Source organism: Triturus cristatus, chromosome 5_2, assembly GCF_964204655.1.
Source record: "Triturus cristatus chromosome 5_2, aTriCri1.1, whole genome shotgun sequence".
NCBI classification, from domain to species: Eukaryota; Metazoa; Chordata; class Amphibia; order Caudata; family Salamandridae; genus Triturus; species Triturus cristatus.
Genome location: NC_140588.1, coordinates 195,982,598 through 196,003,803, shown reverse-complemented (window position 1 = coordinate 196,003,803; position 21,206 = coordinate 195,982,598). Strand labels below are relative to the sequence as shown.

The 21,206-nt window shown below is 45.2% G+C and overlaps 1 protein-coding gene across 2 annotated transcripts in view; it reads right to left on the bottom strand.

Moving 5' to 3' along the window:
* The window catches only part of GCM2 (GCM transcription factor 2), a 58,729-nt gene extending 38,289 nt beyond the window's left edge, over nucleotides 1-20,440 (bottom strand). The window contains exon 1 of one of the 2 annotated variants that reach the window (XM_085606979.1): nucleotides 20,168-20,440. In XM_085606979.1, coding sequence (XP_085463105.1) covers nucleotides 20,168-20,257 — 90 coding nt within the window. In that variant the 5' untranslated portion in view covers nucleotides 20,258-20,440. Of the gene's footprint in view, nucleotides 1-13,187; nucleotides 13,316-20,167 lie in introns of those variants that run through there. The other variant, XM_085606980.1, reaches the window with a different exon arrangement.
* Between the last annotated feature and the right edge of the window lie 766 nt (nucleotides 20,441-21,206).

The window sequence follows — 21,206 nt, the reverse complement described above, 5'->3', positions numbered from 1 at the left end:
TCCTCCCTAGACTGGAACCAAGCATCCTAGGACCGGTTTTGGGGTTTCACCCCTCTTCAGCAAGGATAGCATGATTCCAGTGGCATGGAGAGCACGGGACTCACGTCTGAGCATACCCGTCCCACTCGGGGTGACATATGCAAAAATAACAGTTGATGGACAGAATGCAGAACAATGTCATACATTCACCCCAGTAAAGAGATCTGGGCCTAAATCCATCATTGTTTTGCTCACCATGCCATTCCAGTTTGAACCCAGCCATATGCAAATCAGTCTTGACCCTGTGCCTCATGGGAACAGTCCAGTCGAACTGCCAAGCCAGGTCCTCCCTGGACTGGAACCAAGCATCCTAGGACCTGTTTCTGGGTTTCACCCCTCTTCAGCCAGGATAGCTTGATTCCAGTGGCATGGAGAGCACGGGACTCACGTCTGAGTATACCCGTCCCACTCGGGTGACAAATGCAAAAACAACAGTTGATGGACAGAATGCAGAACAATGTCATACACTCACCCCAGTACAGATATCTGGGCCTAAGTCCATCGTTTTTTTGCTCACCATGTCATTCCAGTTTGAACCCAGCCATATGCAAATCAGTCTTGACCCTGTGTCTCATGGGAACAGTCCAGCCCGAACTGCCAAGCCAGGTCCGTCCTGGACTGGAACCAAGCATCCTAGGACCGGTTTTGGGGTTTCACCACTCTTCAGCCAGGATAGCTTGATTCCAGTGGCATGGAGAGCACGGAACTCACGTCTGAGCATACCCGTCCCACTCGGGGTGACAAATGCAAAAGCAACAGTACTCCATTGCTATTGAGGGCTATATAAATGCCAATGCATGCATACATACATACGTACATACATACATACATGCCACATTCGAACACGTAGCTACCAAAAAAGATCAAGACAAGGTGGGAGGCAGAGGAATATTCATGAGTGAGAACAGCTATCAACAACCTTTTGGACTTGCTTTTACATGATTAGCAAAAACATTTAGAAAAATCATCACAGTAGCTTGATCTTGGATTGAGAAGTGATTACTATGTGGACTAAAATGAATGTTTTTAATAGAGTTCCATTTATGAACATGAAAAATGCTGCACACGTGCAGTAATAGTGTACTTCTGGAATTCAATCTCAGTCTGTAGCAAGTTTGACCAATTGCAACCCACATGTGCTAGATAATGGTTGTTCTTTGCTAAAGATTACAGGGCCGTCACAAAGGGAGGGCAGATGTGGCATAGTGCCCCGAGCCATGCTGTTCATCAAGCCCTCTGCTCTTGCTGCTAAAATGAATGTATAGTTCAGACAGCATGCATTCCTGTTCATTAATAAAGAGGCTGCTAAACAGCCATATAACTAGATGCTGACCTATGAAAGAGCTGCTGTGTTGCCTCTTTATCCAACAAGTATACTTTTTTAGGTCTAGCCTTTGAAGTAGCTTTAGCTGTCTCACCAGCATATTGTTTTTCCAAGTCTGCATAAATAATATACATACATAGAAGGGCTTTTGGTCAGCAGGCTTCATCTATTGGTATTTTCAGTTGTCATTCACATTTTGCTTCCACCCACCACAATATACACCATGGGACAACGGGTCAGCCCACTTTACCCATTGGCTCCTTTCACTATGAGTGACTGCACGGAGCCTCTGCACACTGTGCAAAACTGCCTAACAATAGTTTTCTCTTCAGTGCCAGTGCTAACTGTTATTTAGTTTGCCAGCACTTTGGGTGCCAGTGTTTCCAGTGATGTATTCTCCTTTTCAAAGGTGCTCTTATAAAATGTATGTGACATTGCAATATAGTAGCTGCCTGAAATGTGGGTGCATGGGTAGGTCTTTATTTATACTCCATTAGAAAGAGTAATAGTAACAATAAAATATGATACAACTAAAAAAATTGTTATTTAAAAACTTTACTATTGCAAAAAGTTACATCAAACACGCCATTCACAATGAAAAATGACTAAAAAGACATCGCAACAACAGAATGTGAGAGACTGCTTTTTCATTGCATTTGTTTTTGAATTTTAGTTTTTGCACGAAATGCATCCTCACATCAAAAATTGACATGAGGACTAATTGAGTGCTAAAATATAGCACAAAATGATGGATTTGTAATTATGCATAATTTTGCGTCCTTTTGCTGGAATTTCACCAAATTATGCCTAAATAGATTTCGCTCACCCCGAATTAGCATGTTGAAAGGCACTCAGCTCTTCCAACAATTTTTAAGTGATTGAAAACTAGGCAGCCTTTAAGGACATGATAATATGATACGCAATGACTAAACTCATACTGTGGACATTATGCCTTCTTCCACATTGGTTAAGTGATGTCGCATTGTAAGGCTGGTTTGAGACGGCTTATGTACCTTTTTCCCATGTTAAACATCAATAAATAAATTCATTTAAAAAAATCAAAAATAAAAAAATTATTAAACTCAGACTTTTCCCGCTTGCCTTTTCCATATTACAGTAACAGGGTCCCACTGGGAATTGTGTTTTTATAAATATAATGGAGGCATCTATTTGAAAGATTCTCCAGCTTAGATAACACCAGATTGGAGAGTGTAGATATATGGTCATTCTCATGAAAGGCTAAGATGACAATAGGTTAGTATGACAAGTAATCCTACTGGCTGTGGCCAAAAACTCTTTCCTCACATCCAATAGAGTGGTGTATGCAGGGCCCGCCTTTAGCATGGGCAAGCTGAGCCCGTAGCCAGAAGCATCGACTTTCACAAGGGCACGGTCGCTGTCTGCAGCAGTCTCCCTCTGATCTGGATCTAAAGATTTGGCTCTCCCAACACTTGCTCCCCGCAACTCCCCCCTAAGCCAGTGCTTAATTTCTAAAACAATTAGTGCCAGGGCTCTCATCAGGAGGCCACTGCAGCCTGCACCACGCATTGCCCCTCCTATGCTGCCAATGATAGTAACAACACAGCTACTAACAATCACACCCCTACAAGTGTGACAATTAGGACTATTTCAGGCCCTTCAAAGCTATAAAAATGGCTTGGAAAGCAGGGAATAGTCTATTAAATGTATATTGAATTAATGACGAACTGTTGGTGTGGTCATCTCTTAAATTAGCCAGACAGCTCCACCTTGTAGCGGACTGTCAAAAGTGCTGGTGTTGACAATGTAGTGCTTGTGCTGAGCATGGGAAACCACCAGCTCAAATTAAGCACTGCCCTAAACCTCCCATCTTTCCAACACACTGAAAATTAAAGATAAAGATGGCAGATGCGAGGGGGCACAAACTTTGGTTTTGTCCAGGGCTCCATCAGTGCAAAGGCCAGCTCTGGGTGCATGTACTGTACCAATGGGGACAAAATCTTAACTCCGCCGCAGTTAGTTGTTTTTGATGTAACTTTTATTTGTTTGCAGTTCTATATTGCAGAATTGGAAGTGCTTTACATGAGCACCAACAAGGACAAATTGATTTTTTTTTTTGGTAGGCACGGACGATTCAGTGATTTGCCCAGAAACACAGTATGTTGAGCCGACCATTAGACTCAAACTGGCTTCTTCAGCTCCGAAATTGACAACTCTAGCCATTATGCCACAACCTCTCAAGAACTAAAGCATTTTCAGTAATATATACAACGAATCCATAGTTGTATGTATCCATGTAGTATATATATCTTCTGCAACTAACAACCTTGGACAAAGCCAATAGTCCTGGATTGTTGTAGGTGTACTGTTACTTGTTCTATTATATATGTGAAGGCCGTAACAGAAGCAGCAAAATACCAGTCGGGCAGCACATTATGCTGAGCACAGATTTTATCATAAATTTCTTAAGCCACACCCTTAATTATATCGATCACGCCCCTGTGAGAGACCCCACAGTTTTTTCACCCCACTTGAAGCACTGGTTGCAGGTGGTGGGCACCGGCACTCATTTTTGGGGACCGGCTTATTTTTAATCACTAGACTTTGACCCATAACAATAGAGAAAAGACAGGAAAGGGAGGATAAAAAGGGGAAACTGAAAGATGGAAAACATTGGCAAAGGTAGAAAAGCAGAGATGAAAAATAACTTGCAAGAGTGAAATACAGGAGCAAGAAGTGTAGGACGGCAAATGAAAGTGGCAAACATTGGATTTAAGGCTAGACAGCCTTAGTATTCAGGAACCTCAACAATCCGCAGCGCTGGCCGTGTGCTTCTGAGAAACTCTTTGGGCACAAGCAGCTATTATTTTACTAATTAAGCACTGCACATCCCATATAAGAAGGGTTGAATTCGCCCCCCCCCCTCCCCCCGGGAATTATGGTTCGTTCCTAGCCTCAACACATTCATTTGTATCTGATGAATCTCCAACTTGGCTGGCACTAGGCTTGAGACTACAGATAGACGAAAGTCACCCCTTAGCAACAGGGGATTTCCCCTTCCCCCGAAAAAAAACCATATGGTGTTTTTTCCCCCCAAAAAAATGCATTTTCGTGAAGGCTTCAATGACTTCAAGCTAGTAGTGCAAAAAATAACAAGGATTGGCAAAGCCAATACGTCTCGACAATGAGCAAGCTATTGGCTGTGGCAATCGGGTAGGGTGGGTAATGCGGGGGGTTGATGGGGTGGATAACAGGACGGTTTTTAAAAAGTGATATAAATCAGCTACCACTGCCTGCTTCATGTCACTTTTTTTCCTTCTGTCAGTAGGGAGATCTGCTGAGAAGTAAAGAGATTTGACATGAAGGGTACAGCACTGAAAGCTTGGCAGTATCTGCTCTGCCACTCCCCCGATGATGCAGTTAAGGAAACACGCCATGAATATGTTGGACAATGGGCAAAAGAACTACCTATGAAGTTCATAGAGGCATCTAAGAGCTGTCAAAAAGGACACAAGGAAGATGCCTTCTCCAAGGACCAGGAGGAAGGATGTGCAAAGAGTGTCCCTCATTCTGTACAACCCTCAGATACAGTGGAGGAGGCACTGCAGCTGCATCTCACTGCTCCACAGAGGCTGCGAGCATTAAACATTTCATACATTGACATTTTTTATAAACCCTATTTAGGGCACAATATGTGTCTCAGGCAATATTGAGTCCAAGGTATTCAGGTACCATAACTATGTGCACTATATATATGGCCAACAGAGTTAGTATTATATACAGAGCTGTATTACTATGCACATCTGAAATAAATTATTACAAGGTGCTCTCATCTTAGATTGGTCTGTTAAAAAAACTGAGGCATAGAGAAGTAGGCCCATTTACAAGGATCCTTAATTTGGTCACAATTGAAGCCCAGCTTTCCTGGTTATGTATCGCACAAGTCAGATGTTCAATGGATAAGGTCAATTTTTAGGTTGAGTCTACTAGACAGCTGCCTGTTTGCAAAAGATCTATTGTCATTATGCTGGATCTTAGAGTGGGCTTAAAGCCCGCCCCTTGCTTACCATGGATTGGCACTATTGGCACTCTCATTTGCTGGCTTATTATTCAATAGCTTGCCTTATCCATCTTGTGTCTGTCACTTCCCTGGAGCATAACCTCTTACTTGTGTCCTTCAATTGCTCACTTTTAGGGAACTACTTTTCTCTTTTTGCTTAAGGATGAGAGATGGGCGAGCCTGAGAATTCATGGGAAGAGCCGAGCCAGAGACGAGCCAGGGGTCTGGTTTAAGTTTACAAACCCTAGCCAGCAAAAAAATTTGCATGGGACTCATTATTTTTTTTATATATAAATCACAGAGCTGTATTACGTTGTGATAAATAGTTATACAATGAAACTATTAAAATTGAGAAAATAAATGTTTACTGAGTGGTTGTGTTTCAGCTTTCACTACCCAGACCTGAGAGGGTGGTGGGGGAAAGGCTCATTACAAATTCAAACAGCCCTTATATTGGCACTAGCCTCTGCCCGCTATGATAACCAAGCGAGCTAACCGCTCATTGCTCACTTCTGTCGTGAACCACGAGCTGAAAGTGAAAATGTTGGGAAAGCCAACCCAGCTTTTCGCTCGTTTCCCAATGTCAACAAACAAAATAGCATCCAAGTCGAAAAAAAGAAACTAGTTATTTGTTAGCAGTCAAAAACATAATTGTGCACTAAAATAAAAATCAATTACCAAGTGATGAGCAGTAGAGTACAACAAAAGTGATAAAATGACTGGAAAGTGGAGTGCGAGGAATTTCAACACCTCTGTCCTCCCTTGTTGTGCACGTGTTCTTGATCAGAATCTGACGAGGCACAGATTCGTTTTAAGTGCTGCAGGCTGTCCTTACATCCCTTTGAGAGAAGGGTGCATGCTTGTTCCTTGCCCCCCCCCCCGCCACAATTCCTTCTTCCTCTTGCCCCCTCTTCTGATTTAGCAGCACAATAGGTGATTCAGGTGAGGAGGAGGAGGAGCAGATCTGACCTGTGGATAAATACAAAAGCCACGCCCCCCTCTCCTCACCACCACTACAAGTGCTCAGAGCCAAAGACGATGTACTCATACCGAAACAGCGACTAAAAAACTCAAAATGAATGTGGAGTAATGAGGCTATCGCCTCGGTATCCAAAAACTCACCACTGTCAGATGAAATCTGACAGGCGAAAACAAGACACACGGACGATGTACTCATCCTGCACTCACAGAGCCAGAGGAGGCTTTCTAGGCCAGTGGGCAGAGAGGAAAAGTGACTACAATGTGTGAAATAGGTGGCATTTTCACATTTATTTTTTTTACTTCATCTGGTTTCCGCGTCTGTTTCGACTTACAAAGTATTATGTAGACCCTCTCGGGTATGTAGTGCGCTGTACAAATGTTTGATTGATTGATTGATATGTTGCAAACCATTTCCCATACATTAAAGACCCCGATAAAAAAAATATTTACAGAAGGAAGCGTGCCCTCTTGTTAGCCTTCTCTTCAGAAAACATAGTCAGATTGATGGAGTCAAATAAACCAAGACCCGTCACAGTTCTTTTATTGGCCTAAGTGATGAAAAAAGTGGTTGGGGCAGTTTGCAAAAACTGTGAAACAAAACTGTCTTCACTGCATGTGATTTTAATTCAGTTCAGGTTTAGGAAAATAAATTAATTTGGGAAGGAAACATGTATTTATGCGGAAGAGCAGCAGACTGCTGTCCTTGTCACGTATGTCCTGTCAAAAGCTTTTGGCACCATTGTGCTACTGAAGAAGTTGTCCACCATTTTACATTGCAATATCATACACAGGGAGTCGCTGAAGTCCCATGGATACCCACCCCTCCCAAAAGCATCAATGTCAATGGCAAAGCCTGACACCAGCTCTTTTGGGTGCAAGGGTCATAAGACCATCAGCCGTATTTACCTCACACACAACATTTTCAGACATCAACATTTTACACAGTAACCACGTTATTTACATCTTGTTTACAAGTGAGAGCTAGCCTTAAAAGACACTCTAGTACATGGGAGTCACCTAACCATAATTAGTTTGTTCCTCTTCAACAAATTAAACATAACCATTCTGAGTGAGATCATGACTGATTCTGTGTCCTTTACTTTTAAACCCTCCGTCCAGAGGATGTGTCCCTCCTTGTTGGAGGACCCCACCTTCCTTCTCCCATACCTGGAGCTCTCCTGCCTTGGGAGCTCTTGTGCAGGGGGCTCTGATGCCCATAGAATACCTACCTCAGGCACCATCTACACCCAAAATCCTTGTCCCCAAAGGCCTGTGTTATCTTGTGTAAACTGCACCTGTGTGGGTGGTTGACAGGTATCAATGACGGTCCATAACCCCCATGCCACTGCAACCTCTTTTTCCCCTTGCTGCCAGCACCCCTTGGAGGGTCCAGTGACGCCAATGTTATTTTGGTATAAAAGGATGCCGTAAAGGAACCTGAAGTGCCCCCACCAATCCTGACCTCCCCCAATAACCTGCTTAAATATGACAAATCTAATCACGACGTGTTCATTCTGACATTAACCAACCAGATAACTGCTGACAATCCTGATTCGGCCCTGATAAGGGAAAAAAGACATACATGCGCCCAAGCCAACACCGCTACACCCCTGCACGCCCACCCCCTGCACCCCTTGTTCTGGGATGGTGGGTGGGGAAACTAGAACTCCATCTGTACGGCTCCTGGAGGGCTGAGCGTGGTTAACACCGTTGGCAGGGCTGCGGCCTTAGTGTCGTGGGTGGATGCATCCGTGATCCATCCGGGGTGTGGGAAGAGAGCGAACCAGGAGTGCTGCGACCTCGGTGAAGAGTAAGAACCAAGAGACCTATTTGCCACCATTGCAGCTCCTTTTAAGGGGCGTGGCCTGACCCACACAACCCCAGAAGCATATTAGTGCTTCCGGGGCAGCATTCAGGTGGACAATCCTTGCCCATGGCCAACCCCAGGCCCGGGCGAGTGCCCATACCTCAGGATGGCCCCTGGCTTTGCACCATATCTCCGGCTCTCCTGAGTCTGTGAGCCGTGGTAAAATTAATTGTGCTGCTGGTGTAATAAAAAAAACAGCACACTGCAAACACAATTAGAGACCAGAGGGGATGAATGGTTGCAGCTTTTTCATTTCTTTACCATGGAGAGGGACTATACTCTGCTCTGATGGGCTTGATGCTCCAAGAGGACCCCGAGCTGAGGCAGAGTTGGTTTTCTGTATTGAACCTGGCTCGAGCTCTTAAGGGCCACCCACTTCTATTAAGCATTCCACAAGAATGCATGTGTTTTCCAGCTATCTCTCTCGTGTGCTTCTCTCACCCAACCACTCAGTGGCAGCTCATCGAGGGAGTGCTGCAGGGCGGTGGGGTGGGGCGGGGAGGGGCAGGGTGTGGGGTAGTATACTCCGGCATACGGCCGAACCGGTTTGAGTGAATAAATAAAACAAATTACATTGTGCGCTGCATCGCCGATTTGGCGTAGCAGCGCGCGCAATGTAATTCGTTTTATTTACTTAAATCGGTTCGGCCGTATGCCGAAGTTTATTAACCCCCACCCTGCCCCTCCCCCGCCCTGCCCCACAGCACTCCCTCGAGGAGCAGCCACTGCACCCACTCTTTTGTTCTTCCCTCTCACCCATGCTTTTATCCCCCACATTGTTCTCTCTTGCCTGTGCCCTTCTCCATCACCTCAGCTCTATGTTGCTCTCTCTTGCCCATGTGCTTCTCCCCACTGTGCTCCACGTCGCTCTCTCCCACCCCTGTGCTTCTCTCCCTGACCTCCGTGTTGCTTCCCCCGCCCTCTGTATTGCTAATGTCCCGCCGCCCTCCTTGTTACTTCCCCCACCTGCTTCCTCCGGGTTGTTTCCCATTTCCTACGACCTCTGCGTTGCTTCACCCAACCTGCTTTTGAAAAAGAATGCTTGTGTGCTACTTTTTTTTCTAATTTACCGATCCATCTTGGATTAATAAATAAAAAAAATTAAAAAGATACCTGCGTCATTTCATGGACATGCACCTTTTGCAGGCACTTGTGGTGACTCGTGCGCTTTCTTACAGAATGATATGGCCGCAGCGGCCACATCATAGTACTTTTTTTTTTCTTTAACCATGCTGCACAGCATAGAGGAAGCTGTACAACATTGCTGCAAGCCATTGACAAAGCCAAATGGTCCCAAAAGTCAGACGGATTGGCTTTGCCAATGTTTGTTCTCTATCCCTTTTAAAGCCAAAGGACAGCGCTTTGTGTTTCTTTCAAGATCTGAATCAGTAGTGCCCAATAAATACACATATAATATAATTCTTATTTGTGTAAAGCGCAAACATATCACCCCCTTAAGGGTTTCAAGGCGCTGTGGGGCCATCAGGACATTATGTGAGCTATTGCCCAGTCACATGATGCTGATGTGCTGCCGGTGTGGGGGATGGAACCGTGAACCACCACTTCCGAGTGAGCCGCTCCGGCCACTGTGCCACACGTATGACACCTTACCTCACTCTTAACATGTATCACATCCGAAATCAGTTCTGAATGTAAACGACAGCAAAACATTGTTTGCATTATAATAACACTCAGGGCTCGAATCGGGGTACCACGTGGGTGGGCGGCGTCCCCCCAATTATTTTACCGGGTGCTCGATAACTGGATCAAATGGAGCCACACATTCACTCTTTGGCCTCTCTGGGGCGAGATCGCAGCTCATTCAGAACGCTGCTCACGTGCTGGCTTTTCTGATGCAATCGCATCTAAGGGGTGAGCGAAGGGAGGCAATGAGTCTGATGGTGCAAGCCGCCTTTTGTGACGTCACTTCCTGTCGTGACGTCAGCATCCCCCCACCTCTTTATTTAGGACTTGTGCCCTGGTAACACTTACTTCCCAGGATATTTAAAAACAAAACACAATGATTTCAGGAGAGTCCCAATACCTCAATGTTGGCAATTAAATCTATCACCAAAACAAAGAGGTCTTTCTGATCCCCCTTCAAGCACAGCTAGGTTGAAACATTCACCGCCAGTACCGTGGAACAAAGTCCAGTAACATGGAACAAAGTCCAGCAACATGGAACAAAGTCCAGTACCATGGACCAAAGTCCAGTACCATGGAACAAAGTCCAGTAACATGGAACAAAGGCCAGTAACATGGAACAAAGTCCAGTACCATGGAACGAAGTCCAGTACCATGGAACAAAGTCCAGTAACATGGAACAAAGTCCAGCAACATGGAACAAAGTCCAGTACCATGGACCAAAGTCCAGTACCATGGAACAAAGTCCAGTAACATGGAACAAAGGCCAGTAACATGGAACAAAGTCCAGTACCATGGAACGAAGTCCAGTACCATGGAACAAAGTCCAGTAACATGGAACAAAAGCCAGCAACATGGAAGAAAAGCCAGCAACATGGAACAAAGGCCAGTACCATGGAACAAAGGCCAGTACCATGGAACAAAGTCCAGTAACATGGAACAAAGGCCAGTACCATGGAACAAAGTCCAGTAACATGGAACAAAGGCCAGTACCATGGAACAAAGTCCAGTACCATGGAACAAAGTCCAGTAACCTTTGCAATGCTGACTCCATTTCTACTGAGCCCTATTGCAATAGAAAATAGCAGTGAAAACAGTCCAGAAATATTGTTTTGAGTCGTTAAATTGTTTTTATTGTTCATGGTACTCTCTCCTACACACAGCCTGTAAAACTTGGATCGCCATCTGCACTTTCTTGCATTTTGCGCCCAGCTTAAGTTTGATCTATTTTGGTGTAAGTAAGGTGTCCCGATAAGGGTGCAAACTGATGCCCATATTTACTATGGGCTTGCGTTGCTCTTGTGTCACTTAAGGCGGCGCAAGGCAACTCGAGCCCTTAAGTCAGGCTTACTAAGCCACGCACGGCCACCCTGCTTGGCGCTGCGTGGCTTAGTAAATTTAGAGTAATGCAAAGCAGCGCAAGTCGCTGCCTTGCATTACCCTCTCTGGGAATGCCTTCTATGGGTGGAGCTTGAGCGTTGCCACACACCCAATCATGGATTATGGCACATTGGCTGATTTACTAAGACTTGTGAACCCAGGAGTGCGTCAAAATGCTACGTCATCCCAACAGAGGCATAACGAGAAGAAATATGTTTATTTCTCGCCCTCTTTCTGCGTGTCCTGCATTCTGCAGAACACATAGAAAGAGGAAAATGTCTCAGAGGATTGTTTTTGAGCAGGAAGGTGCCCCTTGTTACACAAAAACAATTGTGCCGGTAACGCAGACACCCTTGCACCATGATGCAAGGGTACCTGTGTTGGGGTATCTTAGTAAATATGGTACATTCCTGCTCTCTCCGTTTAACGCGGCGCAGCGAGTTGTCAGGTTGCGTTGCGACAAATGTTAGTGAATCTGGGCCTGAATTCTTTGATGTCTACAAACTCCCAAGCTGTTCTTACTTTGTGGGTGTTAACTCAATTTGCATTGAATTCGCCTGGCTCTTCTGACACTTCCCGAAGAAGGCCAATTTTCGACGGTCCATAATGTATGCATGCACCTGATACGCAAGCAAATCTCACTTACATGCATACATTACACATTAATGTCCTTTTATGACTCCGGCATAACACACACATGCATGGTGGGAATGTGCAAAATAGTTACTTTCGAGGTGAAGTTAGAAACTTCACACTGCGAAGTCGGGCCATGTTTTCATTTACATCCCTGTCTTCCAACCACCGCTCCCTCCACTCCACCCCACCGTCCACCCTCAAACCGGCAGCCGCGGTCCGTGGAGGGAGTTCCTTGGGGCGGAAAGGCGGGGCGGGGGAGGGGCAGGGTGGGGGGGTACTAAACACCGGAATATGGATAATTGGAGGTAAGTAAACAATTAAATAAATAAAACAAATGATTCAGCGCGCACTACGAAATTCGTTTTATTTATTTATTTGTTTACTTACCTCCAATTATCCATATTCCGGTGTTTAGTAACCCCGCCCCGCCTTTCTGGCCCACGGAACTCCCTCCACGGACCGCGGCTGCAAACCGGCTATGATTTCCTTATGCCAGATGTCCTGTTACTATGGCATTCGGTGGCAGGGGAACACTGGCTGTGAGCGGGCACCCTCCTGTATCTTTACTGCAGGAATGCGGTGCCCTACCTTAGTTGGGAAGAGGTGTGGCGCAGGGGCAAGAGCGGCTGACTCCAGAACAGGGGGGCTCACGGTTCCTGGTGGCAGATCAGCCCAGCACCATGTGACTCTGGGCAATAGCTCGCTTAAGCTTCCCGACAGCCCCCAGCGCATTGACTCCCTCGGGTACTTGTTCTTGCTTTACAAATACTGGACATTTAGATTTACAGTGTCCCCTTTCTGACGGCTATGGATATTGCAACCTTTTTTTTTGGGGGGGGGGGGGGGAGTTTTATATAACGCTAACTCGACGGGAAGGTATCAGAGCGCTTTACATGAGCACCAGTTAAAGACGGACACATTCATTTTGTATGGCACAGGGTGATTAAATGATTTGTCTAGAATCACAGGATGTTGAGCGTCCCTGCCGAGGCTGGAACCCTGTTCCTCACCCAACTTCGAGATCGAGCGCTCAAGCCCTTAGGCCACATCAATGGGGAACAGTTGATAGACTTTGCATTTTATTACACCCCTGGTGTTAGAATGTCTTGCTCCTGGAATGGGCTATGTGACTCGTCTTTACTAGTGTGGGCTCCAGTGAGCATGATTGCGTTCCTCCCTGTAGGGAGGCCCTTGTTGTTAAGGCCGCCCTTGACAACACTTAAATATTGCACTTCTTGCAGAAATCAAATGAAACATACCTGTGTTTGATCACTTACCCTTTGTCAAATATGTTTTCCTTTAACATGCCTTAGGGGCTTTCTGGTTCCTGTGTGCTTGTGAGGTGAGGCATCGGGTGACAGCCCTGCCGGCTGTGGCGAGATGGTTCACTTATTCACTTCCCCCGACCAGCATGGGGAAATGTCAAAACATGTGCACGGGAGGCTGGGGTGACAGCCGCAGAAACGAAGAGTGCACGGCAGGGAGTGAAACTGGGGCGACACCAATGTCAGACTTTAACCTCACGTCTGCGTGATGACGTCAGCTTCGGGAATGGGGTGCACGGCTGTGCTCGCGCGTATTAACTAAGCTGGCGCGAGACTATCTTCAGGCGCCCTACAGATGAGGGGCTCAGTGCGTGAGAGGTCTTCAACTAAAACTAATGTAAGGCCACCGTTGGCAGCTGCCTTATTGGGACACGCGGTACCACAGGATAATGCCAGATTGCAACAAATGGCCAAAAAATATAAAATACCCTTATTTCTCAGAGAGGACGGGCGCACAAATGGCAAACTGTCATTTTGCCTGAGGAATGAATTCCCTTGCGCTGGAGCTGTATTCCACTATGTCTCAATTAAGTCTGGAAAAAAAGGTGTAAGTTACACCATTTATGTTGGCTTAAGTTTACTTACGTGTAAACACAGGTTTTCGTCTGTGGACTATGTATGCATGTGTCATGCGTGTGCAGTATATGCTCATGTTTTTAACGCTGTGGTCTTCCCAGAGGGGTGCCAGAGGAGGGGGAAAAAAATACTATGAACATGTTGGGAATAGCCCCTTGAAGTAAATTCATAAATTTTCACAAACAAGTGGAAGGGCATCCCTCATATGTTATTTAAACCTATTATGTATGTTGGGAAACATATTATTTAATCCTGAAAGATTCCTCTTTAAGTGATACTGGTAGCGAAGGAAGGGGCCCCCACCCGTTCCCCGAAGGGTGTCGGAAGACGAAACGTAAGGGAAAACCGCTCACATGAAGAAAAAATGAAAGATTTTGGAAGTTTAAGTTTAAATTAAAAAAAGTTCCTGAAACTAAAAATTAGAATTTAGGCCGCGTGTGAAATATGGCAGTTTGAGTTTGGGGAAAAGGCAAAAAAAGCATGTTTCATTTGCAAATGCCACGATCCTAACCCGCTTCTTTGAAATGGCATAGGAAAGTTTAATGAATGACTCAAACAGTAACAAAAAAGTAATTTGGGGGGAAATTTTGATCCATTGGAGTTAGATACAACTTTTTAAATTTGAAAATGGAAAATTCTGAAGAAGGTGATGGATTGTGTGGCAAATGCATAATTATGCGGTAGACTCGACTTCTTCCCCAACACATAATCTCAGTGGCCCTGCTCATACTTTTATTAGAAGGCCAACCTAGAGGCGAGTTTCTACCAAGTTTGTGTAAGTTTTAATTCAGATGGTTTACCTTTGCGTAGTATGTAAATGGGGGCAGGTACCGAGTCCCTGCCAAGAACAAGGGCGCAGGTTCTACCTCATGTTCTCATTGTTTCTTTCAGGTTAGGATCGCTTTGGGGTGGGGGTCACAGAACCGCTGTTTTAGGAGCGAAAATTCAAACAGCTGTAGCAGAAATGCTTCTATTTTCTCCACAAACGGTGAGAATATGTATTTATTTATTTTATATTAAAATTACACACAAAAATGATGCATCATTTTCGACCCTGCCATTCAAGGATGTTAGGGAAGTTTATTCTTTGATTACTTTTTTTATTAATGTATTAAAGAAGCGTGTGTGTTCGTGCGTGCGCCTTTATAACATTACACCACATAAAGTCGCGTGGCTTTCTTTCAGTTTGTCTTTATTTGTATTTTATTATTTCAAAATGTTTTTCGTTTATAAACCACAGTACTTGCATAGGTGGCCTAGCGCCTAATTCCGCAATAGACCAATGAGTTATTTTGTGGGTGTATAATTAGACTGTCAGTCCCGGGTTTATCGTTGGTATATGGATGTGACGCAAAAATACGTCCTGCTTAAGGGCACTGGAAGCTGTCGCTTCCAGCCATTTGTTTTTCCGTGTTTTAATCTGTACAAATGTAAAATGCTGCCTGCTGATTCGCGAAGGGCCTGTTAAATTGTCATGGGCTGATACTGCCTACTCCAGCTTAAGATGGCTGACATTTGCGACGTGGAGAAGAAGGCGCTAATATCCAGCCCTTTTTGCCAGTTTGATATTGTGCAACCAATATTTATAAACTGCTCCTTTCCTTTTCGTATATACTTCTGAAATCTCATCAACAAAAAAGTCGAGATAAAAAGTCGTTTACAGTACCTAACACCTTTTGGGCTAATACCTGCAAATTTGACGTTTTACATATAGACAAACTCATTTGCCCCAACATTTTATAAAATCTCTACCGCCCCTCTATTTTGGTGGGGGATAGAGGCATACACATGAATATATTAAACCTCAGGCAGCCAGGTGGGAAAGGTTAGTGTTCAGAATTTGCAATGACTGTATAACTTTACCGCGTGCCCCGGCACAGTGAAAATTGCACTTAAATGTTCGCGTTATTTGTGACTCTTTTAATATATTTTTGAACTCATATATATAGTTCTAATTAATTAAGGTTACATGTGCCTTCTCCATACATATTTTTTTTTAAATATGCATGTCTCAACTTGGCAACGTCTGACCAAGAGTCAGCCACAGTTTCGAATATCTGTGTAGAAATGACGTGCTTTCGCAACTGAAACATTGTATTAAAAAACTTTGGTTGAGGATTCCAGTGTTTAAAATGTGGTTCAAATGTCGCGGAAAATGTATTTTTTAGGACGGGCTCGTCAACGCAATACACTGAATACAATTGTCCAGAAAATATCTGTAATAAATGTCAGAGATTTTTTTAGCTGCAGCTAAAATATACTTTGTTCGTGGTTGTAGTTTGGAAATATAAAATAAAAGGTATCTTGCGGTTTTCGTGAAATAACCAATACGCCTTTTATATAGGTACACCATTTCTATAATGTTGGAGTGAAATCGAATTTATACTCTGTTAAAGAAATACACACCTGGTCTAATGAATATACATTCCGGGGATGATTCAACCACCAAACAGAAGTGTAAAGATAAAAATGCGCATCCCACTAAAGTACCTTTGGAGAAACTTATTTTATAATATGAACGTGTGGAAAGAGAACGCACATAAACTTCAATCCTGAGGAAAAAATGCATTACACTGTGCAAGTCACCACTGGACGAGTGTGAAAGGAATATACATTTGGGATGAAGACATCTGTATGTGCACAAATGAATAACTTATATAATAAGGCACTTTATTAAAAAATAATCATCAGAAGTCTTGGAAAAATTCATCTGAAAATTAAGAAAATATAAAATCCCAAACGCATTTAAGAAATGGCATTATAGCGCTCTAAGAACCTTTAATTTAAGTTGAATGGTGTGAAACATCAGAATATGGTATACGACATAACACAGCTGACAATGAGTTGTGGGCTCGAAAGAGCTTTGGGCCTTACAAGTGGTGGGGATGAGCTACACAAACGCAGATACATTAGAATAAAAACGTTGTATACAGTGCCCTGTTGTGGTTGTTAGCTACGTAGGCCCACAGACAGAAACAGAGACATATCACACTTTGGCACATATAACACACGAAAATTATTCCATCCGTGCAACTCCCATAAGTGACCTGCTATCCAACCATAGAGCGCTTCTGCGCCTCGTAAGGGGTAGAAAGCGCTATATAGATGCAACTACACCTTAACTGGCATAGCTCCAAATTTTAGACGCAACTGAACAGTAAGGAAAAGAACACTCAGAAAACACAAGGGTCCATTTCAGAAGTAGAGTTCTGATGCGTAGAACCCTGGAGGGGTGATTGTGAACTGAAGGTCTAGTTTAAATAGCGAAATCCAGGCGACAGGTGACAAGTGAGAGCAAAAGAACATTTGGTATCTAGGTAAACCCATAAAGAGATATGGTATGATGTATAATGAATTGATGGGAGTAAAATAAAGAGAAAAGGATGGGACGCTAGTAGGTATAGCATCAAAATATATGTGGAAGAGGTATGGCGCTAGGGCCAGTGTGACTGACTCCGGGATCTGGGGTTCACGGTTCAATCCCCGGCGCCGGCAGCAGATTAACCCAGCACCATGTGACTCTGGGCAATAGCTTGCTTAATCTTTCCGAGGGCCCCAAGCGCCTAGATTGCACTTTACAAATGTGGATTATTATCCCTGGATAAAATCCAAGGAGATTTTAGAGCAATTAGAAGCAGGTGCGTTTCGGATTTTATACTCCGCTCTTTCTAAGGGTTCGGCACAGGGCTTTGGAAAGTGGTGTTATCAATTCTAATTACTTCTGGAGTCTGTAGACAAACAAGAGAGGAAAGGTGTACAGGAGTATAGGGGGAGGAAAGGTGTACAGGAGTATAGGGGTGGATCTCCTAGTAGGGTTCCATGGTGGTTTAGAGGTGCCAAAATTGTTATCAAAGCGGTACAAAAGGGGGTGGTGATGGACGGAGCATGAGAACCAATCAAAGACTCACACCCAGTCAACAGATCTGGGTTTGATCCATAACCGTTCTTTAGCCCACTCTGCCACCCCAGTTCAGACATGGCCATATACAAATCAGTCTGACCCTGTGCCTCATGGGAACAGTCCAGCCCGAACTGCCAAGCCATGTCTTCCCTGGACCGGAAACAAGCTTCCTAGGACCGGTTTCTGGCATTTCAGCCGTCTTCAGCCAGGCTTGCTTGAATCCAGTGGCAAAGTGAGCAAGGGACTCACGTCTGAGCATACCCTGGTCAAGACGGGTTCAAACTGGAATGGCATGGTGAGCAAAAAAACGATGGATTTAGGCCCAGATCTCTGTATTGGGGTGAGTGTATGACATTGTTCTGCATTCTGTCCATCAACTGTTGTTTTTGAAATTGTTATCAAGGCAGCTCCGGGTAGATGTATTATGTGCAATCCAGAGGGAGTGATGCAATGATGTGTCATCTGCCCCTCTCAGCCTCTCCACACAACACACTTTCAGAACAGGAAAACGTACACTTAGCCGGGGGTGGCTGTGGGTCAGTGGATGGGTGGAGATCTGCGTCTGTCGGGAAAGAGACATTTGTGTTGTTTCTAGCAACCATCAGTAGCAAATTCCCTTTCTGGCCACTGTTCTGGCCTCTGTACACTTGGGGATTCTCTTGATGTGTGTAAATGTCCATGACGCCAGCGAACACCTCAAGAGAATCCCCACGTGTAACTTCAATTGAAATTCAAGAATACATTTTGAGGGGGGTCGCGGCGAAACGAGTCCTGCATTTTATTGCAGTGACTGCAAGATACCCAATTTACATGCCTTTAATGGACGAACCTAGATTTAAAACGTTCTGTCATAAGATCTGACGGAGGATGAGTTTATGATAGGGCGTCTTCGAGATATTTACTTTAATTTAAGCCAATAAAAGGATCACGGCCTAGAAAGTTCGACTTTTTAGCCCGGACTAGCACGATTACCTTTTCTATGGACCTTAGTTCTGAGCAGGGCTTTAAGTGAGATGAAAAAACTCGTATGTCTCTCATAGGGCGTGGCCTCTATAATTAAGGGCGTGGCTTAAAACACAAGCTAAAAATCTGTGGCCCGACTGCTATTTTGTTGCTTCTGTCCATTCATCCAGATATATAACTCAAGTAACATTGACCTACAACAAGCCAGGACTATTGGCTTTGTCAATGGGTGTAAATTGCGTACGATAAACAAGCAACAACTCTCACGTCGTTTTATAGAATACTGAAACTGCTACCTGCTTTTGTGGGAGAGGTTGTGGCGTAAGGCTTGAGCAGCCGACATTCAAGCTGAGAAAACAGATTGGAGCCTGACGTCTTGTGGTTAAAAAAATGAATATGTTCTTGTGTAATATAACTGGTGCTTATGTAAAGCGCTCCAAGATTGCGCTATATAAAACTCAAAAACGAGTCTCCTCGAACTTACATCAAAGGCAGTGACGGGTTGTACTATTGCAGACTTAAGTTTTTTTTTGTTTTTGTACACCCTGGCGGTACAAATGGAGAGCCCCATAGGGATCTATCTCGGCACCTGCTTTTTAGAACTGCCGGTGCTGAGCACTGGCAGGTCCCGGCCCACTTAAAGCCCTCGTTAGGGTAAGCATCCGTGTCTTTGTGCAGATATGGCTGGGAATACAGTTTGTAACGTAATTTATGGAGCACATAGACATAGAAATTAAATGTGATTTCGTACTGCAAGGCAATTAACTCAGTGTATCAACAGGGCAGGCGGTGACATCGGCACCCGTTTTAGAAGACCAGTGCTCATTCGTCATCAGACCCAGAGCAAGAAAGTGAAAGGTCTAAAATATATGAGAATGATGCCAACCCTCCCCCCCCCCCCCCCTATTAACCCCCAGAGAATGGGTTTCATGTTGATGCTGAAAACCGTATGCAGTGAGAAAGCTTTGAATACGTTATTTCAGCGGGGAGCTTGCAAATGTAACCTAAGTGTGTTTTACTTCAGTTTCTTTTCAATCAAACTGAAACAAAACACGCGCTTTATTCGTATATGCACTTGCGCACAAGCCCGCCACATCTCTCCATCTATTTCGTTATCAAAGTGTGTTTGAATTATGCAACACCGACAACACAATAGTAATGGCGTGACTGTGATGTGTTATGCCTTAAGTACATATGTTGACTTCTAGATTCATAGTTGGCTGCAGCCACCGCCAGATGCAATCGCTGTTGAACCTGTGCACACCTGTGCGCGCTGCCTCAGCTCTTCTGAGAGGAAATGTCTCGGTGCTGCTTGCTTCTACTAGCCTCGGATGGCCCCTCTGGGCTCCGGTGACCCTCGGCACACCTAGCTTGCTTTTGGAACTCACGGCTGCCCCTCGGCACACGTTAATGCATCGGTGCAGCTTGCTTGTAATAGTCTCGGCTGCCCCTCTGGGCTCCGGTGATCCTCGACACAACCCTCCTCACTCACCTGCGGCAGCCTCGGGTCGTTGATGTCCCAGGTCAGCTTCATCCCGTAGGAGCAGATGCAGTCCTGGTCGTCGAAGGGTTCTCCGGACATAGTGAAGGGCAGGGGGTCTGCGCCCCCACGGGGTGTGAGGGGGGTTCAGACAGGAGCTGGGACCGCTGGAGGTGGTGGCAGGGGAGCATTCGGTGTAAAGGCGGACTAGGGCTGGGGTGCCAGGGAGGGGAGGGGGTGAAGCCCTGTGCCCTGGAGCCTGCAGCAGTGACCCACTCCCTTCCTCTGCTTCTGATAGTGTGCGTGCACCCTCAACAGGAAACCTGCAATGTCTTTAATGGTTCCTCCCTCCTTCCCCTCCCACCTCTACCTGACATCACGTGTCTGTGCCAAGGAAGAAGCTTTCGGATTCACCTGTGCCGACCCGCCCCCATCACCCTTCCTAAGAGAGAGATCAAAGGAGCCCGGGGCTCTGACCAACCCTGGACCCCAGATCTCGCCGAGGATGTTCCCTGTGCCCTGATCCTTCGTGTGGGATGCACAGGTATGCATTCGCGCCTAACACCAGAATACAACACGATTCCAAGTGCTTGTCAGACCTATGCACGGACAGACAGAGCAAGTGCCTGAGATCACACAACACCGGTCCACACAGAAGCCAGGATTGGAACCGATGTCTCCAGACGGCAGTCGGCGCCAGACCCCGCCTGAGGTGTGAGGGCAGTTGTGGCTGAGGAAACGGACAACTTTAAAAACGTATGCGCACTGATGTAAAGGGTTGAATCGCTTGCTATTGGCGGTGCCATCTGGCATCTGATGCCAGGGCACTGCTCCGATGGGGGCGTTTTGGAAATAAACATCTTCGGGGCCACAGGAAATAGTCAACAAACGTTGACGGTTCTCTCCAGTGTTAAAGAAAAGATGCCCACAAAACGCGGGCATTGTCTGTTTGATCAGCATCTGGTGTATGCAAAGGAAAACGCGCCATTTGGAGAACGAGAGATAGCATGACCCATTCTCTGCTTTCCCTTGACTGGCATTGCGTGGGTAC